The sequence below is a fragment of the Apis mellifera genome, linkage group LG8 (assembly GCF_003254395.2).
Source record: "Apis mellifera strain DH4 linkage group LG8, Amel_HAv3.1, whole genome shotgun sequence".
NCBI classification, from domain to species: domain Eukaryota; kingdom Metazoa; phylum Arthropoda; class Insecta; order Hymenoptera; family Apidae; genus Apis; species Apis mellifera.
The window spans coordinates 7,549,641-7,566,880 of NC_037645.1; the positions used below are offsets into that span (position 1 = coordinate 7,549,641).

Here is a 17,240-nt window from a genome sequence, read left to right on the forward strand (position 1 = left end):
GCTTGTTTAACTTTCGCCGTTAAACTCCGAAATAACGTTGGTATTACAGCGTTCAACGTGCCCACCAATCTTCAGGCGGCAGCTTAATTAATGGGACACTTAGCCGCCATCCCTCACCGAGGGGATGCAAATTGCCACCCACCTCGTTTCTTTTAATAACAATCGCCAGCAGACGGTGGTGGTTAAAGGGCTCGTGTACACGAGTGGAACGCAATCTCTCGAAACGTTGTGTGCACGCTTAATAGGTTTTTTGATCATCGGTCGAAAATTTAATATCTTTGATGGATCAAAAATTGATACTGTTCTGTTAAACCAGAATTGAAATCTTTGTACGTTTGTTATTGGATGGAAAACGAGATTAGAGGATATTTATTTGTAATGAATAGGAAATGTTCAAATGATCCTAACCTCTTTTACAATATCTTTAAATCCGCAATGGTTCAAATAAAATCCCTCCTTTCAAAAATTCCACTGAATATATTATATATTCTCTGCATTGAATTATATTGTTGTGGCCATATATTTTGATTATTCGTGACAAATTGTAAATTTTCAACGTGTATAATCATTTAAAATAATTACCGATCGAGTTTATTTGGCAACATAACCTAAAAATTATCGATAAATTAATTGTCTAAAAGATATACATATATAGTTTCTAGCAATTTTATACAAGTTTGTATAAAAGAAGATGAAGAAATTCAAAGGTGAGAAACAATGTATTTAAAAGAAACTGGAAGGGAGGTGGGATTGCGTGACGAACTCTCGTGATCGATCTTCCTTATTTAATGGCGGATCGCGTAACAGTCGGAACCAAGAGCTTCGACTATTTTTCGCCTTTCGTTCGGAAACACCAAGTGGCCACGAATCGACCAGGCAACTTGTGGATTAAAAAACTTTTATCGTCAACAAGATTAAACAATTTACAAATTTACTACACATTTTCTTTTTATTCGTTCACCTTTCGTTTCAACCTCTATAATAATTATATCTCCTCATATAATGTATTCTACTTTTAATTTCAATACACCTGTTTCTCTACCCGTATTTTCATAAAAATTTTTCACAAAATGTATTTTTCCCTCTCTTTCAAAATAATATAGAAAAAGAAATACTTGCCAGGCAAATTATTCCCGAACGAACTTATCTTCGAATCGCCACGCCAACCCCTTTTCAACCATTTTCACCGATTGTTCCTCCAATTTTCTTGTTCCAGATCCAGCGCCCAATACCTGCAAGGTGATAGCCTCGAGCGTGTCGGCCGGCGAGGGGGGGCTAGGGAATTCCCTAGCGATCACGGCGCTGTCGTCGATCCTTGTCCTGTCGAGAGTGATTTAAAGTAAGGACGGGGGGGCCGTTTATCGATCGAGAGCCTGAAAGCCGGCAACCCGGGGTTCAAAGACGGCAGTCTTGCTTGCACTTGCTGTTAAGGCTGTTTAGTCCAGGATCTCAGTTTAGCGCGTTTCATTTCAACGCTCTCTCTGTTAATCGTCTCTGGAATCGTCGATGGATCCCGGCTACCTTCTTTTCCCTATCTTTCCCTATGGTGGTCGTTCATCACTTCTCTCTTCCTCCTCCTCCTTTCCTTTCTTCCTTCCTCTTCCTCCTCCTCGAATAGAGAAAAAGTAAATAAAATGAAAGGAAGAAAACGAATAATAATAATAATAATATTAATAATAGATTCGAAGAAAGAGTTTCGACACAGGAATTATTCTCGTAACATCATAATCTAACCTAGAAATCCAATTAGCGTGGCCAATCTAAATTCGTTGGGGAGGGGAGGGAGGTGGATTCGAAGGAAAATCCGAGCTTTGTGGCTGGGACTTTCCAAACCACGATGGAAGAAAGATCGATGAAGCGACCGTTGCTCGATGAAACGAGGACAACATGCAGTCTGAGCCTCAAGACGACCTTGGGGAAGTACCTTTATCGATTACAGGCAAACTGGACCAAAAATCCCTGAACGAAGGCATGTGGAGCTGGAAGGAAAGCCAAAGATTTAAAATCGAAGTGAAAAAAAATCTATGGTAGATCGTTGAAGGAGAGTTTGTTATGGGATTTGTGGAGAATGGGCTGTCGTTGTGATGAACGGGAGATTCGAATTTGCATAAATAATAGAATGGAAGGAGAGAGGAGGGGATGGTTCGATGGAGGGAGAAGGAGAAGGGAAAAACAGGTGTTGGAAGGGGAAGGGGAGGAGGGAGGCGTAAACAGTGGCCGTCCCGCTATTAACCACCTGTTCGTGCAATCGATGGCCCGTGACACAAAAGTTTCATTAGTAAAAGCAGCAACAAGTGCGCGAAACGATTTTACATAAGAAACTCGGAAAATCGGATACGGATCGAAAAGGAGGAGGAGAGCTACGTTCTTCGAGGGATTTTTCGCGACGCGATCGATAACGAATCTCGATTGTATCGTGCCCTCCCTTGGAGACTGTTTATACTCTTTTTAAACGGGTTTCGAAAGGAGTTGGACGGAGATCGATTCGGCATCGAGTGAGATTGCTTTTCGAGAAAGAAAAGAAGTCGTTCGTGGGTTATTTTTTCGGACAATCGACACGCCAGAAGTTTCGAATCGATTTCTCTTCTCGTGGAACGGGAATCGTTCGAGATTGGGAAAGTTTCTTTCGAAAGAGACCGAAAGCCTGTTTTATCCTCCGATGGTAAAAATGAAAAATTCCATCTTTTAAAACCTGTGTTTCAGCCTGAAGGTTTTGCGAAGTAAAAAGAATCAATGGTAGTTCCAGTTAAATTAAATCCCATCAGTCAATTTCGATATATACATATATATATATACCAGAAGACAGAATCAAAGAAAAGTTCCAACATGGCGGATGATCCAACTCGAGAATCCTAACCTGAAAGAGAGTCCTCCAAGAAGGAAAGATAAGAAATCCTTAACTCGATACGATAGACGAGCGATCAAGTGGAGCATGGATCAACTGGTAAGGAGGTTTCCAAGCCTCGGATTCTCGAAACCGATCGACCATTGGAAACCGGCTTAAGGATTCGATGTACTCGAAAATTCAACGGGTTAAGTGCAGTCTGATGTCCTCGTGGTGGCTCGAGAACACTTTCGAACTGAGAGTGCCATTTGCTCGGCGAAACGAAAAACGAGCAAAGTAAGGTTGAAGATTGAAGGGGAGAGGGGTATGAAGAGGAAAGGATCGTGTCAGTTTCCCGTGGAATTCACGCTCCGTTGCTTGCCCGTTCCACGGATGAAATTGGACAAAACTTGCCTCTCTCGAGCCTTGGAATCGTTACAAATAAATTCTCTGTTTAAAATATGGTTCCTGCTCGCCGGAGATCGCCTCTCTCAAACCTAGTCAAACTTGATAAACTCGAGGATAAGGTGTGCATCATGTTCCATGAACTTTAAAAAAAAAAAAAGAGTGCAAAAGAATTCTCAAAAAGAGTGATAATTCTCTCCCCCAATCTTGAACACGAGTATCGTTATGTACAGCCATATTGGATTTGTTCTTCAAGTTTTCTACAATTGGAAGGATTAATAACCGCCATAGGGGAACATCTTTTTGTGCATTGAACGTGTTAATCTCTCAGAGAGAATTTCAGAGATCTAGTTAATTTAGGATTTTTGAAAATTCGAGATCTTGGTTGATAAGATTCTGGATAAATGGAACGACGATTGAATTTATAAAACAAGATTAGACTAAATGATAATCTTGATGATCTAATGGCATACACGGACGCCATCTGTCGCCAGAGACGTTAAACGATGACGACGCCATATTGTTGGAACCTCTCTCGATTCGATATTTTAAATGGAACTCTGAAAGAGTCGGAGAATGGAAACACGAGTCGCGAAGGCATTTCCGGGAGATGAAAAGTGAACAATTTCAACGACAAACGTCTTTCGATCGACAATAAATCTTCGCTTTGAAAAAAAGAAGAACAACTTTCACGGCCTAAACGAGGGTCTTTCGCTTCTCATCGATCTTTGCACCACTTTTTTCTATCGATGTCGAAATTATTATCCGCCTCGAGAATCCGTCTACAACAACTCTTTTTTTCTCGAGAAAGAGAAATTTCTCAAAAATCTCTGCTCGAAACTCGACTCAAACTCGTTCTACACCCGAAATTTGTTATCTTTCGATCGCACAAAATGCTACCCTCATTCAATCCTTAACAAAAAAAATATATTACCCGTTCTACACTACAAGGATGCAAGGATCCATAAGGGAGAAAAAAAAAAAGGAAAAGAAAGAAAGAAAGAAAGAAAATTTGGAAAGCAAGGACCATCACACGGATAAAAGAAAGACAAAAACCTTTGATCTGGACTTTCAAGATGGGCACAGTTAAAATGACAATACAGTCGATGAAGTAATCGTAGATAAAAATTAAAAAAAAAAAAAATTGCTAGGAAAATATTTCAAAAGAACACTTAAAAAAAAAAAAAATGGAAAAAAAATAGAGAGAAACGTAATGAAGAGTACGTAACGCGCGGTGAGGAAATAATCTCGTCGTTTTTTTTTTTTTTTTCTTAAGTAGAAAGACAGGACGGAAAGACGGGAGGGAGAGAAGAAGATCTCTTGCAATCCGTTGGGAGAGAGAGAGAGAGAGGAGTCCAGGTCAAACTCGAGCGACTCTCGAGTGGCTGAGCGAATGTCAAGGGTGCACCGTTGAAATGGCAGTATTCATTAAAGGAAGATAAAAGAGGAGGGAAAAAAGTGTAAGGAATTTTAAATAAGAGAAAGTAAACTGGAAAAAGTATGGAAAAATAACGAGGCTTCTTTATTCGAGTCGATTTTCTCTACCATATGCAGCACGATTCCTTCCATCTTCGAACAGACATTTTATCGATCCCTGAAGAACCAGAAGAGGGGAACGTTAACGAAGAAAAAGAAGAAGAAAGAAAGAAAGAAAGAAAAAGAAGAAGAGACGCGGCCACACGAACGAGAAAATAAATTCGTTTCATTTCCAATTTTTTTTCCTTGCAAAAAAAAAAAAAAAGAAGGGATATGGTTAAAGGTTAAAGGAAGGAAGACAGAGACAAAAAAGAGAAGGGTTCGTGCACCCCTGAAACAGACGAGAGGATAAGGGTTAACGAGATAATAGGTAAAGAGGGAGGAAGGAATACGATTTTTCAGCTTCGTCACACGGCTGCCAGATATTATTACACACGGAAAAAGAAAAAGAAACCAAAAAAAAAAAAAGAAAACAGAGACACGAATACAAAGAGAAAGATAGACACGTCGTATATTTATATATATATACATATACGAAGGCAAAAAAAAAAAAAGAAGGAAAAATAAAAAAAAATGGCACCTCGTAAATGAAATAATCTCTCGTACACGCGTTTAAAGAAGAAAAAGAAAAAAAAACCAAGACAAAATAGAAACTTAAGAGATGTATTATTAAGCAATGTAAATATACATATACATATTATGTATATATATATATACATATATATATGCATATATACATACATATCGATCTACGCATATATATATATATGGATCCATATATATACGTGTATAATAAACGCAAAAGCTGTATATCTTATTACCGTGTGCCGTCGAGCAAAGTAGAGTATAAGACGATTTTAAGGCACCCGTATAATTTTTTGCTCCGTGACGTAGATGTCCGCACAGCGACATTCTAGATAACAGTGATCGATTAAGATAAATATATACGTATGGATATATATATATATATATACACACATACCGTGTTTATTAAGAGAGCCATTCGATGATTTCTCCAACAGTCGCAACAGTCGCGAGGACGCGCCGCGATCGTTTCACGCGAGACGAGTTTGAACGAGTCTCTTAGTGATACTTTTTCTCCACGAATTTGAAATCCATATTATATCACGATTCCTGAAACGGAAACGGTGTTGTTACGATAGAAAGAATAAGAGAATCCATGATAGACAAATCGAAACTTAATTAAATCTTAATTATCTTTTTTTAAACGAAGCTTATTAAATTTATTAAACTGAAATATCGTTCGAAAGAAAAATTATCGAATCATCGATCGATAAAGTCGAGTTGATCTTCTTGATCCACCTCGAATCTTAAAAGGTTTTGGAAAAAGCTTCATCTTTTAAAACGAAGCTTAAACTTACCCTTGATCGTTAAAATATCATTGGAAAGAAAAATTATCGAATTATCGATCGATAAAGTCGAGCTGATCTTCTTGATCCTCGAATCTTAAAAAATTTGGAAAAAGCTTCATCTTTTAAAACGAAGCTTAAACTTACCCTTGATCGTTAAAATATCGTTCGAAAGAAAAATTATCGAATCATCGATCGATAAAGTCGAACTAATCTTCTTGATCCACCTCGAATCTTAAAAAATTTTGGAAAAAGCTTCATCTTTTAAAATGAAGCTTAAACTTATCCTTGATCGTTAAAATATCATTGGAAAGAAAAATTATCGATCGATAAAGTAGAGCTGATCCATCTCGAATCTTAAAAAATTTTGGAAAAAGCTTCATCTTTTAAAACGAAGCTTAAACTTACCCTTGATCGTTAAAATATCATTGGAAAGAAAAATTATCGAATCATCGATCGATAAAGTCGAACTGATCTTCTTGATCCACCTCGAATCTTAAAAAATTTTGGAAAAAGCTTCATCTTTTAAAACGAAGCTTAAACTTACCCTTGATCGTTAAAATATCATTGGAAAGAAAAATTATCGATCGATAAAGTCGAGCTGATCCACTTCGAATCTTAAAAAATTTTGGAAAAAGCTTCATTTTTTAAAATGAAGCTTAAACTTATCCTTGATCGTTAAAATATCATTGGAAAGAAAAATTATCGAATCATCGATCGATAAAGTCGAGCTGATCTTCTTGATCCTCGAATCTTAAAAGGTTTGGAAAAAGCTTCATCTTTTAAAACGAAGCTTAAACTTTGATCGTTAAAATATCATTGAAAATAAAAATTATCGAATTATCGATCGAGCTGATCTTCGGATCCACCTCGAATCTTAAAAAGTTTTGAAAAAAGCTTTTGAAAGAAAGAAGTAAGGAGCAAGTTTTTCGGGAAATGTGTTACGATATGGTTTTTAACGAGTTAGTTTTCCCAAAGCTTCGAAAGCTTCTCTAGAAAAATAAAAAAGAAATGAAAAAAAAAAAGAAGAAGAAGAAGAAAAGAAAATGTAGAAAAAGATTCTCTCGAAACGAGCTTAACGATTGGTGGGTGCGCTGCATGTGTGCCGATACTCTCGTGCTGCTCGTCTCGCGGCAAACGGCACGCTGAAACATGAATCTTCCATTTGGTACATATCACCTATATAAATATATCATATATATATATATATAGCGAGAGTTGGTTCTATCGTTAGAGATCTTTTTTCAGTAGCTAGAGCATCGAGCGTTTAATCACCGTGTGACATTGCGTGCACAAATTAAAAAAAATAGAAAAAAAAGAAGAAAAAAAGAAAACAGAGAGAGAGAGAGAGAGAGAGAGAATGGAAGAAAAGAGAGAGATTCTGGTATTTTAATTAAAACGAGAGAGAGAGAGAGAGAGAGAAATAGCATAATCATATTTTCTACCGAGTTAATTATTGTAGATAGTGAGCCTCAATCTGTCACTATTAATGCTACTACGTCACTCGTTGATTAAATTGCAACTTTACATCACGAAACCAATTCCTTTTTTTTTTCTTCCCTATCGAAAACGAACGAATTATCAATCGATCAAGTTGCGACAAGTATCGAATACTATAAACGAATCCCCCAGGTGGCTGGTTCACATATACCCATTCCTTGTTCTTTATTATTGTTCAGGAAACAAACTGGTATACAAGAGATTATTATTATTATTAGAAGAAGATACACAGGGTACAACTCGCGAATCAAAGCTCAAGCCTAGAGAGAAAGAGGCCTAAGGAACAATTTTTTCGAAGAGACCTAATCAAAGACCTAACTTTTCTAGATCTTAACCGGAAAAAAAACTGGAAAACTTTAAGTCGTAGCCTAACTTTAAAAAAAAAAAAGAAAGAAAAAGAAAAAAAAAACGATCGAAGCGTCTAGCTGTAATTTTACTTGTGCCTATTTCAAAACCTAACCTAACAACTGTTCGGGACCTAATTCTCCACACCTATCGCGCCTAAGGCTTCTATTTTTTATTCGAGGTGAATAAATATAATAAATAATCTCTGTCACGAGTGATTCGTAGCCTTTTTGGTGACACGAAATATATATATATATATAAAAAAAAAAGATATACGTTATTGCTTGACAAGTATCCAGACATATATTTTCATTCTATTTTTTGCCAATTTTTTGAGGATTGGATTGGAAGAATGTTATTATTAAACAATACTTATTAAAGTATGTATGATTTTCTTTTTATCAGAGAGATTGAATTGTGTACAATAATTGGATGAAAAGTGTCTTATTGTCAAAAATGATCCAGTGGTCATCATAATGTTCTGAATTAGTGAAATTTTAATTTTAAGGTTAGCAGATGAAATGTAAATTTAATTTTTTATTGGTTAAAAAGATTTTTCTCGATATTTTTGTTTACACTGGGTGTCCAATTGATCAGTCCAAGATGTTTCGCATAATTTCTCGACACTAACCCCATCTAGAAATATTATGCCTTTGTTCAAGATATATTTCATACGTTTCTTGTTTACATATTCTCTTGCCAGCCATCCCCTCATCTTTACATAGTACGTGCTTTGTACGAATTGCGAGGCTCAGTGGAAAAAATTGTGCAAGTATATTTTTCTTTTTTTCACAAAAACAAGATAAGAGGAAAATTCTGCACGTAAAGTTCATATTTATCTGGAGGGAAGAAAAAATGGCGCAAACGTGCTCGAGCGATAATAAACAGAAATCTTGATGATAAATCAGGACTTGAATTTTTGAAAATTCCATGATTTTGAATTCCTTTGTTAATAAATATTCGTGTGAAATTAATATAACGTGTTGAGTTCAATATAATGTTTCTTCTTCTCTTATAGAAACACATTTTTTAAAAAAAAATGAAGAAATTGTTCTGGATACTTTTCGAGCTGTAACGTGTCTTCGCTAAAAAAAAAAAAAATTAGACAAATAAGCGCAAGGACATATATGCTTTTTCGGCGTTCAAACGCACCCTTTTCGTTAATCCTTTGCCTTATGAATCTCTTAGCAATCATCATAATATTTGATCTGAAATCCGTGGTTCTCAATCTCGATTAACAAATCACTTTTAATTTAATTTAATTTAAATTAAAAGAAGCGTGATTCTGATGGAAAATGAAAATTTTCTTTACTCCCTATTATTTTATGAAAACGAGAAGAGGATAAGTTATTTGAATATTGTAAAAAGAAAGGGATCCTAAGTTATTTGAATATCGTAAAAAGAAGTCACGCAAACTTATTTGAATATTTTTCCAAATTTTCTTACGAGAGAATTGCAAATTGTTTAAACATTGAGAAAAGAGATTACAAATTATTCGAATATTAAACGAAAATTAGACTCAAAAAAAAAGTATTTTAACCATCTTAAAGAAAGAAGTTACAAAAACTGGAACAAAATATTATTCAATTTTTCTTCAATAATAATCAAAAATAATAAGAAAAAAACTCTGTCTAAAATTCACACTACACATATCAGATTGTAATATGAAAATATCAAAATTCAAGTCATTATATTTACATTAAAATTACGTTAATTATGGGATAAACACGTTTGATACCGAGGCTGTAACAGGCGGAAAATCAATTGACAATTGCTGGCAGCCGAGCTGTCACTCTCTCGACGTTTATAAGGCAGGGGGTTAACGATCAAGCACGTCCTCACATATCATTAATTGATTACCCATGCCGTTGAAAACTTAATGTTAGGATTAGTGCCTCGGCGAGAGTTGAAACACGCTCGATCCATTTCGCGACCTTTATCCATAGAAGAGAGGAGGAGCAGCCAGCCAGCCGGTTTTGTCTACGAACAAATCGATCAATCTGTTGAACGATTAAAGTTAATTGGAACCGATTAAGATCGGTTTCAGTGAAACTGTGTGCTTTTGAAAAAGGAGAAAATTGATCGATTATTAACTTTTTTGTCTATTGTCGCGAGATATGATACGATTAAAAATTATATTCGATATTATTGTTGAATCGTTGGAAGGGTTCGTAGCATTTGTGACAATCGATGGAGATTAAGTTTTTTTTTTTTTTTTTTTTTTGTTTCCTTTGATGGCGAATATATTGAATAATTTTTGAACTCTGATTCTTCCAATTCGAATGTTTTTCTTCGAAATTCTCCGAAAGGATTTTTCAAAAAATGATCGAGAATTCTCGAAACTTTATTTCCAAATTCCTCGAATTCTTGAAATTTCTTTCTATTTTCTAAAAGATTATTTATTATAATATTATCAATGGAATAAAAATTTAATATTTTCATCGTAGAGAAAAATAGAGATTGGAAAAATTTTTGTTGAATTTTTTCAAAAAGAAAGGAAAAGGATTTCTCACTTTCTAAGAATATTTATATCTCGAAGAGAAGAATGAAATTTACAACAAATTCTACAAATTCTTCACGCCATTAGTTACTGCAAATATAAAAAACATCAAATATTATTCTAAATCCACGAGCTACTAAAAGCTGTACGAAAATGTCGATACCAGACGAGAGGATTAAACAGATCCTATTTGTCAAACTTTTCCTCCGTTCCATCGAGATCACCCCTCGATCGTTTCTCTTATACACACACAGACGAGAGGTGAAAATGCTCGATAAAATTATTAATCATTTGCCGCTCGTGTGGAAAGTTTGGTTACCGAAATGGGTCAATATTTGCGTTTAGACAGTTTGTTCCTGCAGCTCATAATAATATAATTGATCAATTCGAAACAGTGAACAGTTCTTGGATCGATCTTCTTTTTTGGCAAAACGTGAAATTGATATATATGAGAACGAATCTTTTTTTTTTTCATTCATTCCTGTCAAATATTTGTTTATAGGAGAAAAAATTCTCTTCAATCTTCTTCCTCTAACCTCTTTTTCTTTCCACACTTTTCAAAAGAGAGAATCTGTGAAGCCGTGTCTACATTGTACACAAATATATATATATTGTGTGTGTGTGTGTGTGTATATAGAAGAAAGTTATATGTTATCCACGAGCCAATAAAATGTAAAAAATAATGTTTAAATTTATGGAATAAAAAGAAAAAAATATGTATCATAATATCGTGCGTAGAATTTAGAGATAGAATTTAAGGGATGTGGAGAATGTGCAAAATATTTTAGAAACTCGTTACGAGAACTGTGCTAAGTTTTGGAAACAAATTTGGTGTAGACACAGCTTTAACAGTCTACCACTGTCTAATTTGAATAGGAAATGAAGGTGTAAGAGTCGCAATACATGCGCATTTTAGATAGTTGTTTTGGAAACAACAAAGTATATTCAGTTGCAATTATAACACAAGTGTACATCTCTGAAAGTTTCAGAGCAATTATTGGTTTTCAAACTTGGAGAAAAATGAGCAAAAATTATAACAGTTCAGGAAAGATGATATCATCAATTTGGTAAAAGAGAGAGAAAAAGAAGAAAAAGAGTTTTTAAGATACATTTTTAAATATAATGTTTCTTTATTTATCGAAATATCTCTATATTTTTCAATTCTATATCATCTTTCTGAAGAATGTATCTTCTTATTCGAGATTGAAATTCATTATATCTCAATCCTGTTAAAAAATTTATTTTTATCAAACTATCCTTAAAATTCTTAAAAGCTTAAAGAGCACATAATCTGAAATTTTTATGTACCATATCTTCCTGTACTATTTTAAGATATTTCATCTTTTTTTCCAATTATTACCTTTTTCGTTTCAATTCTTTGCTTACAATTTTCTCTAAAAACATTACAAATCTTTCTATTTCTCGTAAAAAAAAAGGAAAAGAAAATTCGAAATTAATTAAAATTTCTAGATCTATGGAAAAGTTAACAATTGACCAGAAAAGCATCAAAGAAAAATATTGGCAAAATTATAACAAAAATATTATTTAATATTTTTAAGTTAATCTGAAACTTTTCATACAGTTCTTGGAAAAAGGGGGATGGAGAAAGAAACGTTGAGCAAAAGCAAGCAACGAAAATATTGAGCAAGCCTCTAACAAGAGAACGATTCACGAAGAGACGAAACGCATTTCTGACTCGGCCTAAATCGTTTCAAAGATTGAATGAAAAAAATACATTTTAATTTCTATATTGTTAAACAAGAACGAAGGGAGGAAAAAGTAAACTTGGGAAGGGAAAAAGTTGGAAAAAGAAAAAAACGCCCAGAAACGGGATTTTATCAAAGAAAAGAATAACTTTTTTATTTTTATTCGCGAGAATAATTAAAGGATGGTGGGGAAAAATGTAGATCGAACGGATTAATCCGTTTGCCTTACCTGACTCGTGAATTTAACTTGGAAAAAGAAAAGAAAAAAAGGAGAAAAGGATTAAGGGTTGAAAAAGAAAAGGTTGAGGATTAATTTAACTCGTTGTTAAATTAAATGACATGGTGGAAAATAGTTTCAATAATTGTGGTTCAATATTGGTGATTTGAATTACTGGTAAATAAAGTTTAAATAATAATTTTCAATTTTAAGGTTAACCTAACCTAACTTGTTGAAAGAAATGGGGAAAGATTATCTTTCTAGTTTTATGTATTTAAATTTAGTGCCTGTGATGATATTTTCTGCATAATAATATTATCAATATATATTTTATATCTTCAATTAAATTCAATCCTTTAAGGGTAGAATTGGAAATAATTTATCCTTATTCTTTCCTAAATAATAAATATATTTATTACATATTTTCATATTTAAGTTTAAATCTAAGTTTAAATATAAAAGAAGAAAAAGTCATGTTATTCCCATTTCTTTCGTTATCTTGTTATCATTCAACATTTACACGCAATTTCCTGTATACTGCATATTCACAAATTTACAGAAATGTAATTTCCGCCATCTTTGATCGAGTCGTCCAACGACTAACAATCATCCCATACGTTCACAAATCGAAACTAAAGTTACAGTCTAATTAAACTTCGTCACAATTCTCCTTTGTGAGAAGAGAGAATCGTTATTCCTATCGCGGTTTCGATATACAAAGGGTTAATAAGGAATGCTAATAAAGATCTAGGCGATTGGAAGAAAGAAATCTAATCTAAAATGGGAAAAGGATAAAAGAAGGAGGGAGGGAATGAAAAAAATAAAAAAAGGAATAACGATCGAGTCGAGCGGTGGTCATTTCGCTAATTAAATAACTCGATGGTGCGTGAATGCTGTTTCATTTCACCGTTGGTTCGCAGTGGTTTTCGTTCAACATCGATGCCTCGCCATGCGTGCGTCGATATGTTGCACTTTCTCACGGTGGACGCGTGAAAACCAATACCGTGAAATTCTCGTTTTCTCTCAACCGATTAATTAAAGATTCGTCGATTTTAAATTTTGAATGGTTTTTTATTTCCTTCTTTTTGGTAATGTTTCGTTTTGTTTATTATTATTATTGTGAGGGCAATCATTTACGAGAGAAAGATTAAGGATGGAGATAGGTTAGGTTAGATTTGAGTCATGAAAGTGCAACAATTTGTGAAAATAAAGAAGAATTAGTGGTAGAATTTAAATTATTTTCAACAATGTTTCATTTTTCGTCCACGACTTTTCATCTATTTTTGAATTAATCCCAATCAAGTATTTAAAATTAACCTCTTTCTAAATACAGTCGAATTCAATAATTGTATTTTTATTTAATTCAAAATTTAAATTTTCCATAAACAAATTCAGCTTTAACTCCATTGAATAAAACATTTAAGGTACAATCTACTCGCATCTAACATTAAAAATTAAGACGCCATATTTCCGAAACCAAATTCAAGTCCACTTTATCGACTGGAAATTTCTTATATAAACCTAACGATTATCGACTGGACAAATTAAGAAAGGCGCGAAGTGGGGGAAGGCGAAAGAATACAAGCGGATAATGATGGCGCTGGGGTAGAGAAGTTCAAAAAGAACGTGCGATTGTAAAACGACCAAAAGGTTACTACGATCCTTCTTTCCACCATCCTTCTACTTGATGGAAAAGGAGAAAAAAAAGGAGGAAAGAGAGGAGGTAACGAATCGTTCGTACGAAAAAAAGAAACGGGAGAACGAAGAGGAGGATGAGAAAACGGTATTTAACCCGAAAGAGCAAGGTCGAAGAAAGCGTAGTGCTGTACCACTGGAAAGTAGTAACGGCGTGCCGAATCCGCTTAAGCGGGAGGGAAAAAGCGAAATGGAGACGATTTCTCGTGAAAAACCTGCGAGAAGAACAAGGTTGCGTGGATGAAATGGCGGAAAAGTGGTGATAGGTTTAATAAATTGTTGTTAAAATGAAATTTTCTTGCGATTTTTAAATTAATTTGAAATCTGGAAGAATGGAAGGTTAATTAATTGCACGAAAGGGGTGAAGGAAAATTTGTAAAATTGTAGATATTTTTGACTTTCGAAAAACAAGGTTGTAGAAAATTTAAAAAAAGATGTTAGACAATATTGATAAATTAATTCAATATCGTATATGTAAATTTTGACACGACGAAATTTTAGAAATGGATTGACAACAACAATTGGAAATCATCTATATAAAATTATATATAAAATTTAGAAAATTTTATTAGCTCAATGTGTATAAAATATCCCTCTATATTTCTGTCGATCTTTATTTTGAACTTCACCCTTTCAGATCATCCCCGATTGGGGAGTAAATTTCTATTTACGATACGAGGCGGTGGAAAATTACAATCACAGATTGAAATAGAAGAAATAGAAGAAACAGTCGATTAAGATCCTCGTCTGAAACAAGGATAAATTAACGGAAATGGTTACAAAGTGGAGTTGGAACTCGCTAATTGTTCACGTTCCTGAGAGAAACCAAATTATATATCCTATATTCCTGAAATCCGATTATATAAAGTTACTTTAAGTTGTTAAGAGCCAAGAAACTTACGTAAACACGACATCTTTGAAACGCTTAAATAGAAGAATTTATATATTGTTTTTTCTCAGAGATTCAAAAAAATATATCAAAATGGAAACATGATATTTTATCAGAGATAGAATTATAAATAACGTTGTGCACTTAAATATATCTATTATATATACATATATATATAAAATGTTACGAATAATAATATTCCTATATCTTAATATTAAAAAGCATTCAAAAAATAAAAAACCCGTCATTTTCACGAGCTTAATAATCTAGTAAATCTAACCTATAATAATAAATTAAAGAAAGAGAGCAGAAAATATCGAATCCAATGCCACGATGTTACCTTTTAAATATATAAAAAAAGAAATTCTGCTCAAAAACAACAACAACAATAATAATAATAAGTATAGACAAAAGGGAAATAAACGAGGAAATTTTCGAGCGAAAGGAAAAGTCGTGATAGCAAGAGGCGGATAGTAGCTCGTCGCAAGATTTCGTGGTTAAAAATAGAGGCTGACGTGTGTATACAACGCCATCAAGACCCGTCTAAATTATTCCGCACGCGGAGAAGGAAATTTTTCGCCATTTTCGCTCCTCCCTTTCTCTTTTCTTTCTTTCTTTCCCCTCTTCCTCTCTTCCCAAGAAGTCAAGAAAGAGAGGGAAAGAGGAAAGGCAGAAGCCCGCGAGGCTTGGTACACTTTGAGGCGAGGATGGTGAAAGGAAGAGATGAATGCGCGTGCATATAGGCGCGCACCTGCCACACCTCGCCCCCGTAAGCACGCTTCAAAGCCACCCCTTTGATCGTTTCCGCGGGGCAAACTCGGCCTAAGTGGGCCAACACCCGGATTCCGGCGCAACAAACAACAGCTGCTGTGTTTTATTTCTCGCGTGTGGCCCTCGTGTAAAAAGAAAAATTGGAGGAGGAATTGATCGACGCGAAAATTTATTTTCATTTATTTGTAATATATTTTCACGAGGATCATTTTTAACGCAACGTTTCTAATATACTAATAATAATAATATAATATGTTATCCTTTTTGCTTGATATTATAATTCTAGTTGTTGGGATTTTAATATCTAGTTGTTACTTAGTTGTATCTGGTAATTAGTTACTACATCTAATAGTAACTTTGTTTGAATTTCAATCTATCAAAATTTATATTCAACTTTTTAGATTAGTAGTTTTAATCTGATCCTAATTTGATTTGATTTTACTTTTATCTCAATTCGTAATTAACCTTTTACTCCCAAGTTGATGAATCTCAGATCCGATATATTCTATATTTGAATATTTCATATTTAAAATTAAATGAATATTGATTAAATACTAAAAATAATATATGATATATAACACGATTGTACTCGTCTACGTAAATTCGTTTATTGATCGAAGGTGAAGAAAGTTAGATATCTTTTCACTTGAAAAAACAAAAGCGTTAATCTCTTCGCTGGATCGAAGGAAGACAGAGAGGATCTAGGGACTTTTTTTGCTAGAAATCTGCTCAATGGTCATCTAATAAGTTTTCCAAAAAAAAAAAGAAGAAGAGAAACAATTTTATCATCTTAAGAAAAATATTTTCATCAATCTTTTCTCTTGTTTTCAAAAATCTGTTGCCAATTCAATTTTTGTTACTCTATCTTTTTCTTCTTTCTTTAATATCCCTATATATATACAGTTCTCATGTTCCAGTTACATTTTTGAGATAAATAAGGAAAAGAGAATAAAGATAAAAAATGTGCTCAACGAGGATAACCTCTCTTCTCCATATGCTTTAGTCACGTGTCAAAATGTATGTGAGAATGAAAAATGGAAAGTTATTAGTTCCCTGAAAAAAAAGGTGGATAGTAGACAAGAGAATGAGAGGAAGAATAATTTTACTTTATCTTATATATATATAGAACGCGCTAATTAATAACTAAATACATAATTGTAATACCACGATTACGTGCATGTATGTACATATATAATATATATAATGATATAACACCGTATCTCACAGATTTATTCTATTATATATGTATATATATATATATACATATATATATAAAACACACAATTGAATTTTATATATTATATATATTATATATAACGATATATATATATATTATATGTATGTATGTATGTATGTATGTATGTATAACACACTTGCACAGAGTGCTCGCGCTTTTGCTTTTCGTCAATCGAGGTTCAAAAAAAAAGAAGAAAAAAGAGAAGGAAGGAAAGCAGAAGGGTGGAAACAAAAGCGAAAGTATAATATAAAAAGAAGAAGAAGAAGAGGAGGAGGAAGAATGAAAGATGAAGAAAGGAGAATGTG

At 33.8% G+C, this 17,240-nt stretch overlaps 1 protein-coding gene across 1 annotated transcript in view; it reads left to right on the forward strand.

The window, feature by feature from the left end:
• Positions 1-12,196, forward strand: part of AChE-2 (acetylcholinesterase 2) — a gene marked incomplete in the record, with an annotated part of 134,894 nt that extends 122,698 nt beyond the window's left edge. The window contains 1 exon segment of the mRNA NM_001040230.1: positions 1,217-12,196. Within this exon segment, the coding sequence (NP_001035320.1) occupies positions 1,217-1,338 (122 nt within the window).
• Between the last annotated feature and the right edge of the window lie 5,044 nt (positions 12,197-17,240).